The sequence below is a fragment of the Hippocampus comes genome, unplaced genomic scaffold (assembly GCF_001891065.2).
Source record: "Hippocampus comes isolate QL1 unplaced genomic scaffold, H_comes_QL1_v1.1 scaffold137, whole genome shotgun sequence".
In the NCBI taxonomy this organism is placed as follows: Eukaryota; Metazoa; Chordata; class Actinopteri; order Syngnathiformes; family Syngnathidae; genus Hippocampus; species Hippocampus comes.
In genome coordinates this window covers 132,583-150,755 of record NW_017806002.1, presented here as the reverse complement: position 1 = coordinate 150,755, position 18,173 = coordinate 132,583, and the positions used below count along the sequence as shown (strand labels likewise).

At 43.3% G+C, this 18,173-nt stretch overlaps 1 protein-coding gene across 1 annotated transcript in view; it reads right to left on the bottom strand.

The window, feature by feature from the left end:
- Nucleotides 1–1,280: 1,280 nt before the first annotated feature.
- Nucleotides 1,281–18,173, bottom strand: part of LOC109529244 (mitogen-activated protein kinase kinase kinase 12) — a 21,314-nt gene continuing 4,421 nt past the window's right edge. Inside the window, exons 3-14 of the mRNA XM_019892535.1 lie at nucleotides 14,626–14,809; nucleotides 12,854–13,045; nucleotides 12,616–12,774; nucleotides 10,140–10,298; nucleotides 9,921–10,029; nucleotides 7,357–7,466; nucleotides 6,240–6,356; nucleotides 5,995–6,132; nucleotides 4,176–4,875; nucleotides 3,834–3,901; nucleotides 2,156–2,444; nucleotides 1,281–1,909 (exon numbers count right to left, since the gene is read on the bottom strand). Coding sequence (XP_019748094.1) covers nucleotides 1,832–1,909; nucleotides 2,156–2,444; nucleotides 3,834–3,901; nucleotides 4,176–4,875; nucleotides 5,995–6,132; nucleotides 6,240–6,356; nucleotides 7,357–7,466; nucleotides 9,921–10,029; nucleotides 10,140–10,298; nucleotides 12,616–12,774; nucleotides 12,854–13,045; nucleotides 14,626–14,809 — 2,303 coding nt within the window. The 3' untranslated portion in view covers nucleotides 1,281–1,831. The remainder of the gene's footprint in view (nucleotides 1,910–2,155; nucleotides 2,445–3,833; nucleotides 3,902–4,175; nucleotides 4,876–5,994; nucleotides 6,133–6,239; nucleotides 6,357–7,356; nucleotides 7,467–9,920; nucleotides 10,030–10,139; nucleotides 10,299–12,615; nucleotides 12,775–12,853; nucleotides 13,046–14,625; nucleotides 14,810–18,173) is intronic.

Sequence of the window (18,173 nt, the reverse complement as noted above, 5' to 3'; positions counted from 1 at the left end):
CATAAGAAGGCATACATAGGTTAATTCTGTGACTCCTCTCATCTAGTGGAAGATTTGATTGTTCTGCCTGTTTCGCTGTGTGGTTGGCATTGAATAATTAAAACGTTTTTTATTGCAAAAAAATCCAAATAAAATCGACATTGGATAATTTCACGGATAATTTCAATCATTCTCATGGCACACTGGTTGGGAGTCTCTGCACTAGAGGGCGCTGTAGACTTTTTGAGGGTTTTTTTTTTTTTTGCTTGCAATCAAGTTCCTACCTTGGTTCATTTGCAAAGTTCCCTATCATGGGATTAAAACAATTTACTCAGCTGCAGAGAGCACCAGGCACTTATTAGAAGTAATTGATTTGTGTCAATCAATTCCAGTGTTTAGAGAGAGAGCGAGAGAATGAGGAAGTGTGTGTGTGTGTGTGTGTGTGTGTGTCTGTGTGTGTGTGTGTGCGTGTGCGTGTGTGTGAAGTATCTGGACGGAGCTCTGACAGAATGAGGATTCCAAAAGTGTAGACAGATACCGGTAGTATGGAAAAAATGTTTTTAACAAAGCAACACAGGACCGACAACGTACAACTCGGGACGCTGTTGACAAAGAAGCTGGAAAGTGCGGAACAAACAAAAAGCGTTTGCAACAGTCAAGGAACGACAAAAACATAAATAGCTTGTGAACTAAAGGGACAAGAGAATCCAAAACAGAGACTACACCATAATGAAAAAAATACAAAAAAACCACCATGAACGACGTGGCAAAAATGGAGAGTGTCTAGAAAATTGAAGCGCTTGGAAAAAGAGTCGTGAGCATGGTTTAATAATCCGACAGCCAGATGTCCGCGTGTTGTGGTTTATAAAGTAGACAGTAACGAGGCTAGATTCAAGTCTGGCACGGCTCATGAGGGAGAAGCCCACACTCCAGCCTGAGAGTGTGTGTGTGTCAAACGAGACAGGATCGTGTGTGTGTGTGTGTGTGTGTGTGTGTGAGTGTGTGTGTGTGTGTGTGTTACACACATGTGTATATGTCTGTCGAAAATACCATACAATTCAAATAAAACAATTTTTATGGAAAATTGACAAATGAGCAGGACTGTGTCTGCTGGATTTTTTTCCCCAAGTAATTAAATTGTGCATTTCTCGGATGATCAGGAATAGAAATTGTCTGCCTCATTTTGCTAGAAATCTGCCATCTTTATTGTATCGCATTCAATGCACCCTCTTTACAAAGCTTACTTCTAAACCATAAATATCCAATATGTATATATCAGAAGCATGCTTTTTTTTTTTTTTAAACTAAAAAAAAGTATTTACATTCAGAGAAATAGTCCAGTAGATGCTGCTATAGACTTGGACATATTGCTTCTTCTTTGTTCACATAACTCTTCCTCTTTTGTTCCCCCGCGTTGGGATGCGCAAGCAAGGATACATTCAAATAACAAACACAAAAAAAAAAAAAAGCTTCATGTGGTCAACAAGTAGAAACATCAGCACCTTCTTTTTTTTTTTTTTTTAAACGATACAATCTCACGCATTAGAAATTTGTTCATTTTACACGGGCGGCTTTTCTTTATGTACACGTAGAAAATGGCAATGTAGTTGACGACGACACAATGTGAATATTCTTGAAGACAAATAAATAAATAAACAGACGACAGAGTGCATAATTAGGCCAAACAAAACCTGATTGGATTCCGTCACGTGACACAGTGAGAAACCACACACACTTTGTTCAGTCCGCTCAAAAAGTCCTCATGTCCTGCCTTTGCTGTGTGCGCGTGTTTGTGATGACAAGGGGTTCAATGAGCCCCGTCTAGCGTACAGGGTTGGGCTGGTGGTGACCTTCACCAGTTCTGGCTGGGCTCCACGCAGCCCGGGTGGTCCAACTCCGCGCTGTCGCAGTCTGAGTCATCGTAGAGAGCCTTAAAAAAAAAAAAAAAAAAAAAAAAAGATGTTTATAGGGGAGAAGGCATTTATTTGAGATGATGCTTTTACTTATGATTTACGTAGATTTCCCACAACTATACATATAACATATGTTTGTCGGGTATGTTTTTTTAATTAATTTATTTTTTTAATAATTAGCATTCTCATAGTCACGACACATTTGAACCTTTTATGCGTGGAAGGCTGAAGGAGCAGAGCCCTCAAGAGGAATGCAAACTCACCTCGTCGTAGTTGAGCTCGTGAGTGGCAAGCTGCGTCTTGACGTGGCGGACGGCGGCCTCCTTCTCGGACAGGCCGTCGGAGGCGGCGGGATCGGCGGGGATCTCGGAGCCCTGTGAGAGGAGGTCGTCGCTCTTGTCATCCAGGCGTTCATCCGTGTTGGTGCTGACCACGTCGGGCGTGCCGCTGTGCGAATGGTCCGTGGTGTTGCCTTCCTCGCCGTCCGACACTGACAGGTTCTCTGAGCTGAATGTGGACAGCGACTGGCATTTGCTCATGCTCGCCGGCCTCCTGGGGTCAAATGAAAAGGACACCACGTCAGCTACGGCCGCACACAGGCCGCTTCTTACTTTGGAATGGAGACTCGAGCTCTCTAGCTAGCTAGCTAGTGAGCTAGCTAGGTAGCAAGCACACAAACTAATGTTTTATATTCATATATATGTATCAAAAGATTTCAATTTAATTATTTTTTTCTAAGCATGCGTGTATTGAAAACTGAATTTGAGTTAAAATGAAAAGAAAACTGTTTAAAAAAATGAAAAGTATTATAAAATGTAAATGTTTGAAAATGATTCTGAAATATTTCAAAATAAATAGATGATCGACAATTCAATGGTTTTAATTATATATATATATATATATATATATAGATATATGCTTAGATATTTTAACAAAAGTCAGTTAATTGGCATTCTGCATGCCCGCGCTGTTTTTTTAAAGCAATTCAATTGAAGAAATGTTTCTTCCAGAAGTGTTAAAGGTGGAGTTTGCAGTCTTCTAAAAAAAAAAAAAAACCCTCCAAAAAAATCTTAACCATTTTGTCATGTTTGTGTGTATGACCAATAGATTATTATTTAAATATTTTCTGAAATCATCTCTCTCTGACCTCATCTTATGCCTCTGATGTATTTTTTAACTGTTTGACCAAACTTGTCACGACATGTCGAAACTAGCCAATCAGAGACTGTGTAGAGACAGAAGGTGTGACCCAATGGTGTGTCAGTCATCATCAGGCATGCATGCTCGTGCACAATCAGGCCACCTGTTGTTGCCGCCCAACTCAGTCTGATTGTTGACGGACTGAAGTTTTCTTGATTGGATTACTCAACTCCACTTAACAACCAAAACTCAGAAGAATTAATTGGACAGTCCTCGAGACAAATCTAGGATCAACATTATGTTCTGGTGGTTTTCTACGCGGATGGTCAACTGGATCGCTGGAGCTGGAAAACTAAAACAAAGTCGTTGCTCTCCTGGTTGTCAGATAAGTCGATCACTTCTCTTCTATTAAAAAACCCAAAAAACAATCTATTGCCTGGCAACTTTCCATCATAAATAAGCTACGCTAACAACATTGCAGCTGTTTCTAATGACAGCTTGTACAGAGTGCATTTGCTTGTTCGTAAAGTGTGGGGGAGGGGGCAGCTGAAGTGCGGCTACATTCAAATATTGCAAGCAGCTTTAACTATAACAGACTCCACCTTTGAGAAAAGTTTTCTTGTTGTTATTATAAAATATGTGTTACTTGATGACTGATTGTGCCCAAGTGTGCGGTAATACCTTATTCCTCAATGGGGATGAATGAACATGAGGCAAAAACAAAATTGTTGCTATTCCCATTCTCGTGAAGCGATTGAGAAAAACAAACAAACAAACAAACAAACAAACACACACACTCACCATCTTCTGGGCAACTCCACTTCGCTGTCCACCTCTCCCTCCTCTTCCTCGGACGACACGCCGCGTCTCTGTGGAAAACATTCACACGCTCCATCATTCAAAAAAATCATGCAACAATTCCGGAATGTAAAGGGAAGTGTCAACAGCAACATTTGAGCCAATGAAAGCTAAAGCTCCATTTTGTTGGCTCTGTGATTGGCTAGCTGAGCAGTCCAGGTTGTATCCTGCTTCTTTTGGCCAAAGTCAGTTGGGGTAGGCTCCTGCTCACCCACAAGCCTTATGTTGAAAACATATTGCTCACTTTGCAGTGGGCTGTATTTCCTGTCCTATGGGTCATCTCACCTGACTGCGAGTGACCGCCGCCCTGTAGAGTAGCGCCGATGGCGTGAGGCGTTGACTCCTGGGCGAGCGCGTGATCACCGGGCCCTCCTCCTTCTCCTCGCCATCCTGAGGAAGGCGGGGGCTCCCGGTGGACGACGGCCGCCTCGCTGCCGCCCCCTTGCCGCACGGCGAGTCAGGACTGCTGGCGAACGGGACGGAGGTGGCGTCTTCGCTGGGCGTGTCGCTGCGCGGCGGCGTTTCCGCCAGTTCTTCCGCCCCGGCGCTCACATCCGGGCCGCCGTCCGGGCTGCCTTCCTCCAGCCCGGCCGAGGCGCTCTGGCTACCCGCCCGGTCCAGGCCGGGGACGGCCTGGCCCTTCCTGCGTCCTTCCGCCTCCAGCGTGGTGGAGATGAGGTCGGGGCTGGAGGACGACATCTTCTTGAGCAGCAGGTCGTGCTGCAGGCCCCTGAGCGCAGCGCTGGGGTCCAGACGCTGCTTGCTGCTGGGGACCGACGTGGTAGCACTGATCATGGCGAGCGATGAAGACAGCGTGGCCTTCAGCTGAGCCAGCTCGCTGCCGCTGCCTTTGCCCGCCTTCCTGTAACGAGGCTTCCCTCGGCGGGAGCGGCCGGGCGACGTGGAGCCTTTGGTGGGGATGGTCACCTGGGTCATGGAGGAGTCCAGTTTGGGAAGGATGACTTCTGACTTGAGTAAGTCTGGCCTGAAGGAGACAAAGGACACACTTCATTGAACAACGGTGACATAAAAGATGAGGGAATGACCCATATTTATTGAGTTATTTATTTGTTTTGGGCAGATTCGGATATGCGGCAGAATAAAATTCAGAAAACTGATTAATCAATCCATTAAAAAAAATCTATAATGAATAAAATAGCATCGATGAAGATGTTAGTGTTGGTTTAACTTTAGAACATAGAGGAAAAGTTGTCAAATGTGGCCATTTCATTGCAGGGGAATTTTGAATCTCATTTTCTTCATTTTATCTTGTAATGTGTTCATGTATTTAAAAAAGGAAAAAAAAAACACAAAAAGTTCAAATTTGGCACAAAATCCGCCAATTTTAAAAGCTAATTTCAGCTGATTAAATCGGTCAGTGGATTAATCGGTCGGCCCTAAAAGCGTTGTCAAAACACATCTCTGCAAGCCCAAACGTCTCGAGCCACCGTGAAGAAAAAAAAACAATGACAAAATTCAACTTTATAGATTTATAAAGTCATCTTACGAGGATGTTGTTTTTCAAGGTCAAAGGTTTTCAAGGTTGAAGTCGTTCTTTCAAGCACTTGTATATTTCCAATAAAAAAATCCTATATTTTCCAGATCGATGCATATTTTCGAAAATGTCTTATTTGAGACAAAAAAAGTATATTTTAAAAGTTTAATTCAAAACATTACAAGAATAAAGTACAGTATTTTCAAAGAAAAAAAAAGTCCGTTTTTTTTGTTTTGTTTTGTTTTTTTTAGCTGAACAGATGAAGACCAAGTGTGTTTTGCTCTCTCTTTGGCTTGTAGCAATAGACGTTCCTTTACCCGCAGAATACCACAAGATGTCAGTCTTACCCTGCAAACATGTTTTTGTTGGCTTGAAAGGTTCGGGTCATTATACTTGATTTGATCTGTATTGAACTTCAGAATACAGTGATTCATTTCTTTTCCTTCTTGTATGCCACGAATGTTAAAAATGTTACTTAAAACATTGCCTGGAAAAGTTAGTCAAGGTTTCATGATGGTGACGTTTTGACAGCGGAACTCATTCGCAATTCACAACGCAAGCCCTCATGCGGCTTCAGCAAAAGCCCTTTGTTGAGCGCGTCAAACTGACCTCTTGCTGTGCGCGGGCAGCTTCTGAGGCACGTTGCGTTTCTTCATGAGTTTCTCCATGGAGTTGGAGGAGGCCGATTGTCTGGAGCTGTGGTGCTTAAAGCAACCCGGGTACTTCTTGTCCAGCGACTGCTCCCTCCTGAGATGAACAAACGGTCAATATTCACTTGATAGCGAGAGCAGACGGCGCAGGTCGGTCCCTGCGCTGACGTCAATGTCGTCTGGAGGTGAGGTGAGCTTTCATACTTGAGCAGCTCCTTCTCCTTGAGCTCCAACTGCAGCATGATGGCGTTGAGCTCCATGTAGAGATTGTTGGCTCGCTCCAGTTTCCTCTCGTAGTGCTCCCGGATGTCAAGTGCATGTCTGTGTGGAGGTGGGGGCCGGGAGGGTGGATTGTATTATTGACTTGAGACTACAAAATTACTGCACACTGCATCTTCATTGTATTTTATTGCGAGTTATAGTGAACATTAGGTAGGAGTAAAATGATTCTGATTGAATCGGTGATGAATCCCGATTGATGTTTACAAGAATTTTTTGAACAATTCTGCTTTCTGAAAGATAAGGATCGTTTTTATGTGTTCACGACATCTTTGCTTATTGAATGGCATTGTATTTAATCGTTAGATCGTATTTTTACATTTCCTATGTTTCATTCTTTCCTCTTTGATGCACCCTGCAACCTCATAACATGGAAAGCCGTCCACTGTCGTCACCTCTATCCCTGAAAGGGTTCATATATTTTGAACAATTATTTCAGGATATTTTATATCCACTGCCCTCCGTAATTAGTCCCAACCCTGGTTAAGACGTGTTCTTTACTTTCGAATACATTCAGTTTTTTCGAAATAAATTAGGACCAGGGTGGCCCGGTGATCCAGTGGTTAGCGCGTCGACCTCACAGTGCAGAGGTCGTGGGTTCGATCCCTTCTTTGCATGTTCTCCCCGGGCCTGCGTGGGTTTTCTCCGGGTACTCCGGTTTCCTCCCACATTCCAAAAACATGTATGGCAGGCTGATTATAAACACTCTTAAATTGTCCCTAGGTGCGAGTGTGAGTGCGGACGGTTGTTCGTCTGTGTGCCCTGCGATTGGTTGGCAACCGGTTCAGGGTGTCCCCTGCCTACTGCCCGAAGACAGCTGAGATAGGCTCCAGCACCCCCCGCGACCCTTGTGAGGATAAAGCGGTTCATAAAATAGATGGATGGATGAATTAGGACCAACATTTGAGAGTTTTTTTCCCACTATTAACGAGTTCATTTGACTTCTTTATTACTTTAATAAATTCTAAATCTTGGCTTCTATTTACATTTTGCGGTTGCTACATTGCCTTAGTGGCATGCGCCACATTGCGGAGGATCTGACCTCAGTTCCTCCCTGCGCCGTTTGATGAGCTCCTCATCCAGTCGGTGAAGACATGTTCCCTCGGACTTGATCTTCTCAAAGTGGTGCCTGACCTCATCTCTCCACTCAGCCTAAAAGGAAACATCATAAAACGCGGACCTCGGTTACGAGGACCGTTCTTGAAATGAACGCACAAAAAAAAAAAAACGGCAACACTTAAATTGCCTGATACGAGCGCATTAAAATAACATTTAGCGCTTCAGAAACATTAGGAAATCATCTGCATTATGGAGACAAAAGCCATTCGGGCGATTAATGACAATCAATAACCGGGGAGCAAAAGTGAACATGAACCGACATGCCGTGAACACAAAAACACACGGACGGTGAATCGTGACAGCCGTTATTTGATACCTGTCAGAGCGTGGAGGTCAGTTATGTGTTTGTGCGTGTGTGTGTATGGGTGTGTTTCTGTGCATGAGTGATGCTCTTCTTATTAAGCTAATGGACTGGATGTGCACTCTTCAATATCGCCAGACCCTTTCTTTGCGCTCTCTCTGCTCCACACCATTAGAGAAATCAATACACTCCAGCAGCGGCAAATTCTTCTTCTCGACGTCACGAGAAAAACCCATTATGGGGCAGAGAGGAGTGAAACCGTGGAAGATCGAGGTGGGACTGGGGGAGCGAGCGGGGGCCGGTGGGTGGGGGTCGGGGTACAGGGAGAAATAATAAGCAGCGAGTGCTTTGATGGAGGTTTTTGCGCCATGACCTTTAAAGGAAATAGGCAGCATGCGTCGCATGGTTATCCGGTGTGTGTATTCTTGGCTCCTCCGACACACACCCTCCTTTTGCAATGACACACTCGACTGCTTTAGAATGACGGAGGTTGGCCGGGCATTAGCGAGTGTGACGTGCCAAACACAAAGAAATAACAGAAGCGATGTGTTTGAAGGCTCAAAGGAAGATCAATCATTAGCGGGCTCCCAGGAGGCCACAAGAGGGCCCCGCTGTAGCCGCACCAGACTGGAAACAAATGTCACGCCTTTCACAGCCAATTATTAATGGAACCTCTTCACAGGTTTTCCGGCGGATGAAAATTCGTGAAGTCACATTTAATTGAGCCACTTTTTGCGAGTGGGATTTTGTGTCGAATGGGATGCGCCGACGTTATCTGAAGGTTTTTTTTTTTTTTGGAGGGGTTACCTCTGCATTTCAAAATGGGGAATCGGAAAACCGCGTGGCAATGAAAGCATCGGTGGGACAGACGAATGACAATGGAGTGGAAAGGAAGCGCTTCTCATTAGTGGTATTTTGCGTAAAATGGAATGCTCTGGAATTAGCTGAAGTGCTAGTTTTGGCGTTACCTGTGCAGTTAGAAATGGGAAATTACGATGAGCACACCACATTGAACTCATCAGTCGAAATGAGGAATGCTAACAAAGAATGGAAGGGGAATGTGGGACCACATTCGTTACTGTATTTCTCATCCTTAGGTAATAACATTTATGGCATACATTGAGTGCGTCGAGAATCCAGACTCTAGATCAGGGGTGCCCATTACGTCGATAGCGATCAACCGGTAGATCGCGAACTGGTCCCAAGTCGATCGCAAGGTTAATGTACACTGCACCCTAATCATCCTATCAGTCTCATTTTCACAAAAAGTATATAAATCAGCATGTATTGTATTGTATTGTATTACAAAATAACAATAAAATAAAATCTGACAAATCTTTAACCTACGGTGGCGCGTGACCTGCCTCGCCGGAAGTTGTTAGCGCTCAGCGGTTCTGCAATTGCAGCTTGTCATCAGAGCTGTTGCGCTATATCTTTTATCGTTATCATTGTTCTCGTTCAGAGTTTATTTCGTGTACAATTCATCGAGGGCACGGGCAAAGAAAAGGAATCTCGAGGGCCGAGGGAAGCACTTTAAAACGCTACGCGTGAGCTACGATGGTTAACAGGCTGCAAAAGTGCATCGCATGCCTCCGTGTCAGGCTGTTGCTCATCATGGCGTGCGTGTGTATGTGCGTGCGCGGTAACGGGTCGATCGCGGGAGGTTGCTTGATCGAAAAGTCGATCTTCGGTCCAAAAAGTTTGGGCACCCCTGGTCGAGAGAGAGAGCTACTTCATTAATCCCATGAGAGTCTTGGCTCACTTGTATACCAGCACTAAAAAGGAACCACGATACCCTGCTGTCAAAAAAATGAAAGTGCACTTATTGTAGCAGCGGTACTTCTTTCAAATTCGGCGTAAAATAGAAATCTGCTTGAGTTTTTATTTGTTTTAGTATTAGTTTTATTTTATTGTTTTTTTTTAAATATACATAATGTAACATTTTTGGAGTGCAAGAAAAAGAGGGGGGTCGTCTTATAATCAGGGCCGTCTTATATTCGGGCCAATACGGTATTTCGTGAAAACCTTTTTTCATTTCATTCTTACTTTTAGCTATTTCTTTAGTTTTCGTTCCCTATTAATAAACTTAACCCCGGCTGACCTTTGGTGAGAACAGTAGGGAACCCATTCTTGACATCCAAAACCGGTTTTAAATGTGGTCTTTTCCCAGTGTAGAAGAATTGTACCTGTGACTGGAAGTAGGTTTCTTGCGGGGTCGACAAGATGTCTGCTGAAGCGATGTCCAGATGCAGGAGAATCTGTCGGAACGAGGGTCTGTTTCTTGGTTTGCAATTCCTATTTGGAGACTCGAATTAATTCGGCAAGAGAAAATGGCTTGTTTTTTTTCATATGCGTTTATCTTTAAAAAAAAAAACGCAATTTGTGTTATCTTTCCGCCTGCGTACCAGCTTTGCCTCAAGAGCAGTTTGAAGCTGTCGGGACAGCTGTCAGGTACGGGCAGCTGCAGGCTGTTATTGCCCACTCCCCAGATGATAGCAGAGGAGTCTACGTCCTTGTAGGGCACCTCTCCCGTCAGCATCTCCCACAGCACAACGCCGAAAGACCTGCACACACACACACACACACACACACACACACACACACACACACACACACACACACACATACACACACACACACACACGACGCAACGCATATTCAGTTCCAAAAAGAGTGTGACAGAAACGGATGAAAGGTGGCATTACCTAAATGTCACACTTGAAACTTTATGGAAATGCGCCCCGCCTTCCTTTGCGACTGTTATCTATGATGGACACTTAATCTCGCTTGAGCTGCACATGTCTTTGGAGATGGAAATGACACCTTTTTAGCCACTTTGATAAGAAGTGATGAAATATTTCTCCGGTATCGGCAAAATATTTTGAAAAAGTCATTGTTGTCAGAGACGAACCCCCACGAGAACGTGAGAAATCTTCAGAGAGTCTGATGTTGGCAGCTACTTTTGGTTGCCACGGTGACGATGTTTCCAAGGAGCCAAGAGCATCGCTCACTTACAGCATCCAGATGGCGTGTTTACATTTGTAACGGTGACATTTTTTTGCACCTCTCTGCTTGAATAATCAAACGTCTTGTCCAATCAGCACGGTTGCTTGTTCGAGTTAAAGAATCACCCTGTAATTGAAGGATTCAGTCGCTTCCTTTTGATCAGGGGGATAGCGTCTCTAGCGTTGGTGCGGTGACCACAGCCACTCGAGTGGTCTGTATCAGCGAGGACACTGCTCACGGAGCTTTTAACCTTAGCGTAGGTGCAGCACTTGTCCAGATTATGATTTGTTGTAAATAGATGCCACTGTTTATATGAATACATAACGTGATATAATCACACTATTAGGTTCTGTTCCCATTTAGCTGTGACCACTATTGCAATGTTCTCTGCTGGTATGATGTTGGATGCATTGAGTATATTTTTAACTGCCAATTGTTTCCGTATGTATTTTTTTTTCCCCCCACCCACAACTCTGCTGTAGAGAACTGTTGAGTCAATATCTAGGTGAAGACATAATGTTATACCAGATGAGTATGATTAGCGTATGGGCTTTAGTTTGGTCTGTTTTGCTTTTCAGAGGGCCTTGTGTGTTAAAATGCACTCTTCTGCTGCTGTTGTATTGGTATTTGCCATGCGAAAATAGGATAGGAGCAAAATCTTTTTTTACAGGCCAGGAAAAAGAAAAAAAAATGAAAGTTTGAATTTTATAAGAAAAATATTTTTGAATTTTTTTTTTTAAGAATAAAGTTATTGTTGAGTTCATTCTAGGCAATTATTATGAGTCCTACTAATCTTATTATTTTTGCGGTAGAAGGAAAAAGTACACGTGAGTTGCCTCGTTTCAACCATTGCCAATTATCATGACTTGGAAGACTGAGAATTTTCGCAAACAAAGAAAAAAAAAACACGATTTTTAGCAAGCGGTGAAATGTTTGGCTTTGGAGCAACTGTTGTCATATTTCATCTAAGTGTAAGATAACCGGGTGCTCTTACAATCAAATGAGCAGTGATCAAGTGATTTACATACATTAAGAGCCACTCTATGATATGCATAGGTGATGTGCTCTCATTCTGCATCGAAAAGCTTTTTAATCCTGTTTTCACCTCTCGGCTAATGCACTGCTGGCCCCGGGCCAAAACAGCCGCAGGATTGGAAGGTTATTCCAGCCTTTCCTGAGCACTGCAGCATCTGGCAAATCAATTATTAAATTAGCCAGCGCTCCTTTTTACGACGCGGGCAAGAGCAAAGCGGGGACGATGAGGGAGGGAGCGAGGGATGAGTAGTGGGAGAGCTGAGGGTTGAGCACAGGGCACACCATCAAACATGGCAGGGAGCCTATAGAATTTCTTGTAATGAGATCTTATGATAGATTTTCTTGAAACGAGATCCCTCGCTCTGTACAGTAGTAGCTTACAGCCCAGTCCTTTTCAAATTGGGGTCTGTGAGCCTTATCTTGGGGGTCCGCAAAAAACAAAAAACCCCAAAACAAAACAAAAACACATTTTATATAGGAATAAAGCTCTATTTTGATGAGAAAACAAGCAGTGTCTTTTTTAAATATAATCCTATTTTAAAAAGAATGGTGTATATATATATATATATATATATTTTTTTTTTTTAACAATCAAATGTGTTATTCCTTTCATTGTTAAGGCACTTTACCTTAGGAAATATCCAACGTGATACTAGAAAGATGATGACTTTTTGACTTTAATTGGTGTTATGATGATGAGGGAATATGTCACCCCTGTAAGGGAGGGGACCCTGGACCTAAAACCTTTGAGAACCCCTGATCTGATATATCACTCTCTTTAGTGATTCACAATGAAACCAGGCAAGAAAAGTTGCAAAAAGATTCACGGAGGCTACATACCAAATATCCACCTTCTCTGAGACGGGCTCGTTCCGTATGACCTCCGGCGCCATCCAGGCCACCGTACCCGCAAAGGACATCTTGGTGCTCTTATCACTCAGCTCCTTAGACGTGCCAAAATCGGAGATCTTCACCGCGTCATCATACGTGATCAGAATACTGCAAGACAAATGATCGTCAGGACCGTTTGTCGGCACTGTGCCCGGCTGTTACTTTCCAGATTGTTTACGGCGCTCACTTGGGCGATTTGAGGTCCCTGTGGATGATCTTGTGCAAGTGAAGGTAGTTCATCCCGCCAGCAACGCCCATGGCCCAGTCCATGAGGAGTGACGGCGTGATCTTCCTGCCTGCTCTCAGCACCTCGTAGAGCTGGCCCTGGGCACAGTACTCCATGAGGATGCAATAGCATGGAGCCTGGGTGCAAATCCCTCTGTTGGAGAAATACATACTTTTCATTGGACAGCAACAACATGGGGACACAACCATTTTTCCAAAGAGAATACTAAGTTCAGTGGTGTCTTCTCTTACAAGTTTTAATTTATTCCGTGAACACGTTCATATGTCAAAACACTTAAAGCGCATTTCCACAATGAAATGAATGAAAATGCCGTTAATCCGTTCCAGCACCCCATAAAACACCCCCAAAAATAATGTAGAATGTTTTTCAATTACAAAGATCGCATTGTACTTTACTTAAAAAAAATACCATCATTAAAAAAAAAAAAAAATAGAATGTCAAGAATTAAACAGCGCATCATAATTTCATACTTAAAGCAGCTGTGTGGCTCCTTAGCCACCAGGGGGGAATATGACCTATACATACTGTAGGACATACCATATATACCAGGGATTACCAACGTGGTGCCCACGGGCAACAGCTCGCCATCGAGGCCCACATAAGTCACCCGCGGGCTTGTTCTCGTTCACCAGTGATGGGACAGTGCGATTTTCTCGTAATGTTGTAAAAGTAAGAATTTGAAAATGTAAACACTGGCAGAGATTTCTAGAAATAAAGTGTCTCATATTGATATTAATGTTTCCTAATTATGAGATGCGAGATGAACATTTATAACGGCAACATTATCCATCCATCCGTCTGTCTATTTTCAATATTGCTTATCCTGTATGAATTTTTTCACATTATGAAAAGTAATTTTAGAAAATGTCTCATTTCTGAAGGGTGTATTAAGCTGGTAGTCCTACGCATCGATCAGTACCCAAAAAGTCCTGCTTTCATGCAGGACGACGGAAATCAGAGGATATTTACTGTGTGAGAGCCTGAAATCTCCAAACCATAAACTGATTCTCAAAATTACTGATGAATCGACTGAATGTTACACCTTTTCAAATGTACAGTAAACACCAAACGGACTGACCAAAACTTTGCTTATTTGCATGTTTTTTTGCACTAAGATGTTCCTGCTCCTCGTAAGGCACCACATTAGTGGAGGAGTTGCTAGTGTTGACAGCGAACAGCAGCGTGATGACATATCGCAGTAGAAGTCATACAATCGGGTGAGACTCCTTGTGGGGTTGATGCCATAGAAAGCAGGGTGGTAACACCAGCTGCGACGGGGAAAGATCGGGATTACTATTGGCAGTGGTGGAAGTTACAGTAAATATTTGGCAAAATTAACAAATTAATTCCCTTTGTTTGTTTGTTTGTTTGTTTTTTTTTTGTGAAACTTATCCCTGGCTGTCTCCTGAAAAAAAAAAAACCCTGTTCTCCTTCCGAAAGTTTGCACAAGAGCCCACCTTATACAGGCATGTCCGATGCTGTATTTTAAAATCAAATAATCCCTTATTTTGAAGGGTAATGTTGTAAAATGATTTTAAAAGGCTATGGAACTGTTTGGGAATCAGAGTTTGTGGCTAACTGTTTGAATCATTAATATAGGCAACATATATAGGGGGGCGGGGTTGGTAGAGCGTCAATTGCTGTTCCTGACAGCGCGAGATTCACCGTACCAAAACGTGATGTCCCAAATTATCAGCAAATGGGGGACTTACTTGAAAGTAATGATGTTTGGATGTTTGAGCTTGCGGAGGTGCTTGATATCCGTCTCCTTGATGTTCCGCACTTTCTTCACCGCCACTTCCTGTCCGTGCAGCTTGCCCAAGAAAACGGCACCCTGGGCGCCACTGCCCACCCACTGTAGATCTGATATCTCCTCGAAGGGGACTTCCCACGCTTCTGAAAACAGGATGTACCTGTGAGCTTCACTGGAATAAATTGTTCTACATTTCATTCTAATTGAGTAATTTTACCGATTTAATTTGGATGAAAAGAAAGTCAAGTGATACTCCTTGAGGTCTGAGTTATTGGACTCTTCCCACTGCACTACACATGTAGTAACTAAACTCACGTTTTTAAATACATTTAAAATACAAGTGTGACAAACAATAAGCTTAGAACTGATGCTGATGACGCTAACAAAGCAGGAGAGATGTGCTAGCTGGGTCATCACTATTATTCAGCCGTTCGTTTTCGATTTCGCTTTTCCTCATTGTGGTCGTCGGTGAACTGGAGCCCATCCCAGCTGACTTTTGGCGAGAGAAGTAGGTTACACCCTTGAATGGTCACCAGTTGATTACAGAAGAGCATTTATAATCACATTCACACCAATTTCCAATGAACCAAACATGTTTGTGGAATGGGAGAGGAAGCGGGAGTACAGAAGACATGAGCTGGGATTCGAAGAAGAGGTGGACAAGATAGTGGATTTCCTGTCCCATCCCACTGCCACAGACAAAAATCCTGTCCTGTCCAGTACCGGACCATAAGAGAAAAATAAATAAAAAATAATAATCCTACCCCATTCCGTCCTGCTCCTGTTCAGCACGACACCCACTACCGTACCACTCCCACAAAAATAATGTTGCATTTGACTAATTTAATTGAACAGTCTGGCACTCCCTGTCCTGTCCCAATCCCGTGACTAAAGGTAAATTTGACTCCCATCCTGTCGGAATCCCGTGGATTCGACCCCTGAACCTCACAAGTGTAAAACAGTAAAACAGACCATGACGCTATGCTTCTTTTCGCAGGCTGTTGTGCTATCAGTGAATCTTTTATCCCTGACTGATGCTTTTATTGTTATAGAAACGTTTTAGATATTGTTGCATGAACCCAAAGACACCATCATGCTGGTACTGACTCATGTTTTTGTCATACTTGTTTGCTAGAATTTTGTGAGGCTGTCGCAAAGAACCCTTAAAAGACTGCAAGTCAAAGTGTCATGTAAGTTAACGCCTCTAACTGAAGCAGATAACTAAACTGTCTCTGTTCTTCATTCATAGTTCATTTGGCTTCGTTTTAGCATGAGCCTAATTTATAAGACCAATTAATTTACATATGTAGAAAAATTCCGATATTGTTGATTGTAATAAAGAGGACAAACGCATATTAAATCACGAATGCACTTTTAAGGGGGAAAACAATGCAATTAGATTGCTTTTCAAAATGTTTCAGGCCTACTCTGAATTGTGTCTCAGAATATGTATATGACTGGTTTGTTGAGACTGTATGCGCTTTGCGATTGGTGGGCGACCTGTACTGGGTGAACCCTAATCTCTTCCTGAAAGTCAGCTGCCATTGAAGATTCTCAACCAGTTATTCTCAGTTGGTGGCGCAGGACCCAAAAGTGGGTCGTTAAGGCATTATGGAAGGGTCACGGGCAGCATGACAGGGGGTTGATGCAGACACAGGACAGTTTGAGCAAAAATACGTCACGTGGTGTAAGAAGTCAAGCTCAGTTAGCATTTACTGGACTGTAGATTCCCACCAAAAAGTCATTTTGTCGGCCATATTACTACTTTCCAGTTAGCATGCAAAACATTTAAGGTGCTATCGTGTTCTTTTGCAGTTCTAACGAAACGTAATGAGTGTGTAGTCAGTGCGGGAGCTCTTAATCTCCTGCGTGTAATTCTGACTCAGCCTCCCAAATCCTCCTTGAGTACCTTTTGTGGGGCTGACGCGAAACAAGGGTGCAGCACTCGGTAAGGGGGAGGGAGAGGATTTGAGAGCTCTCATGTTGGCTGTACAGACGGGGAATAGATGGGTTAAAAAGAAGTGAGGGGGTGCCCCATAAGGGTCGACCAATGGCAGGCTGTTAATGCGGAGGAGATATACAACAATATTCAGATACATTTGTCATACTAATAAGCACGGTATTAATGAATAACGCCATCCAGGGCAAATAAGACGTTTAATAATGTCTTAACGTTGAAGTCGTGCGATAGAGCTCCACTGGTCTGCTTTGTGTGTTAAATGGAAGAAATCCAGGCCGGTGGTTAAAATCAATAAAGGGCAATTTTCTTGCTTTTTTTTTTTTTTTTTTTTTTTTTGCTATGCTCCAGAGGAGCGCTTTGTCACCATGGAGCCACTCTTCCATTTCTTCCTGTTTGTTCCACCTCTGCCAAGCTATTGCTTAAAATCACTTCACTGATTTCCATAGATATGCAGACCGTGCCACGGTTATTAACCCGCCTGTCATAAAAGGGAGCATGCAGCATCATGGAGTGCTTTTAATGTTGAGTGAATCCTTTTCACCTACTGAAATACTTTCCCACACTATTTTAATTAAGATGCGGCTAAATTGACTCCACAGAGTGAAATATTTCATGAGATTTAAAAAAATATAATTTTGATGATCGTAGTTAACAGCTGGTGAAAACCCCTACCTCACCATCGCAGAAAATTTGAATATTACACAGCAGACAAAACTATTTAATGCATCCGTATATAATTGTACGACTGAAATACACGAACCTTCTTTACAATATTCTAATTTATTAAGATGCACCTGTACTTCATACTTCATTTCTTAAATGATTCCCTGAGAATCTCGTCTGTGTCCTGAAAGCAAAATTCATTATAAAAGTGAATGCTGATCCAAATTTGGTACGTTTGACCTTGGATGAGTGTCACGCTGCTTTTATATATATATATTTTTTTTTTGCGGATGAGGGCCATGAGGTGCAGATGGATTGAGAGTGATGACCGCTCAGAATAAAGAGAAGCAAAAAGGAGACAATGGAGGAAGTGGAGGAGGAGGCGGAAGGGATGGCGGTGGGAATCAAATAGAAAAGTGGGTGGGGGGGGGTATTGGAGGGGGGTAATAAAATATCAGCGAGCCATAAAGACAAGGTTAGATGTAAATCTGCCACCCATGTGAGCGATGTGCAAGGTGTTTATAAGTTTGGCTTCCTCTTCTGCCAGTTTATTGGCTTGTGCCAGGCGCTGCATATTAAACTGTTTCTATTTGCAGCGGTACGTGTGTGTGCGTGCGCGGGCGCGTGGATGAGCGCATGCGTGCGTGCGCGCGTGTGTCAGGTTAATAGAGATGAGAGGCAGAGGGATCAGAGCGTGGCCATGCATAATACATGAGGCAGATTTGGAAGAGGAGTCCCGCGGGAGCGCTGTGCTATTGTAGTGGCTGCAGACATAAACAACAGTGCGTCAGAGGGGGCCGGCTTCATTAGAGGGCTGTAGTGGGATGGAAGGATGGATGGATGGAGGTTGGGGGTGGGCACGAGCAGGCCGACGTGGGTTCTGG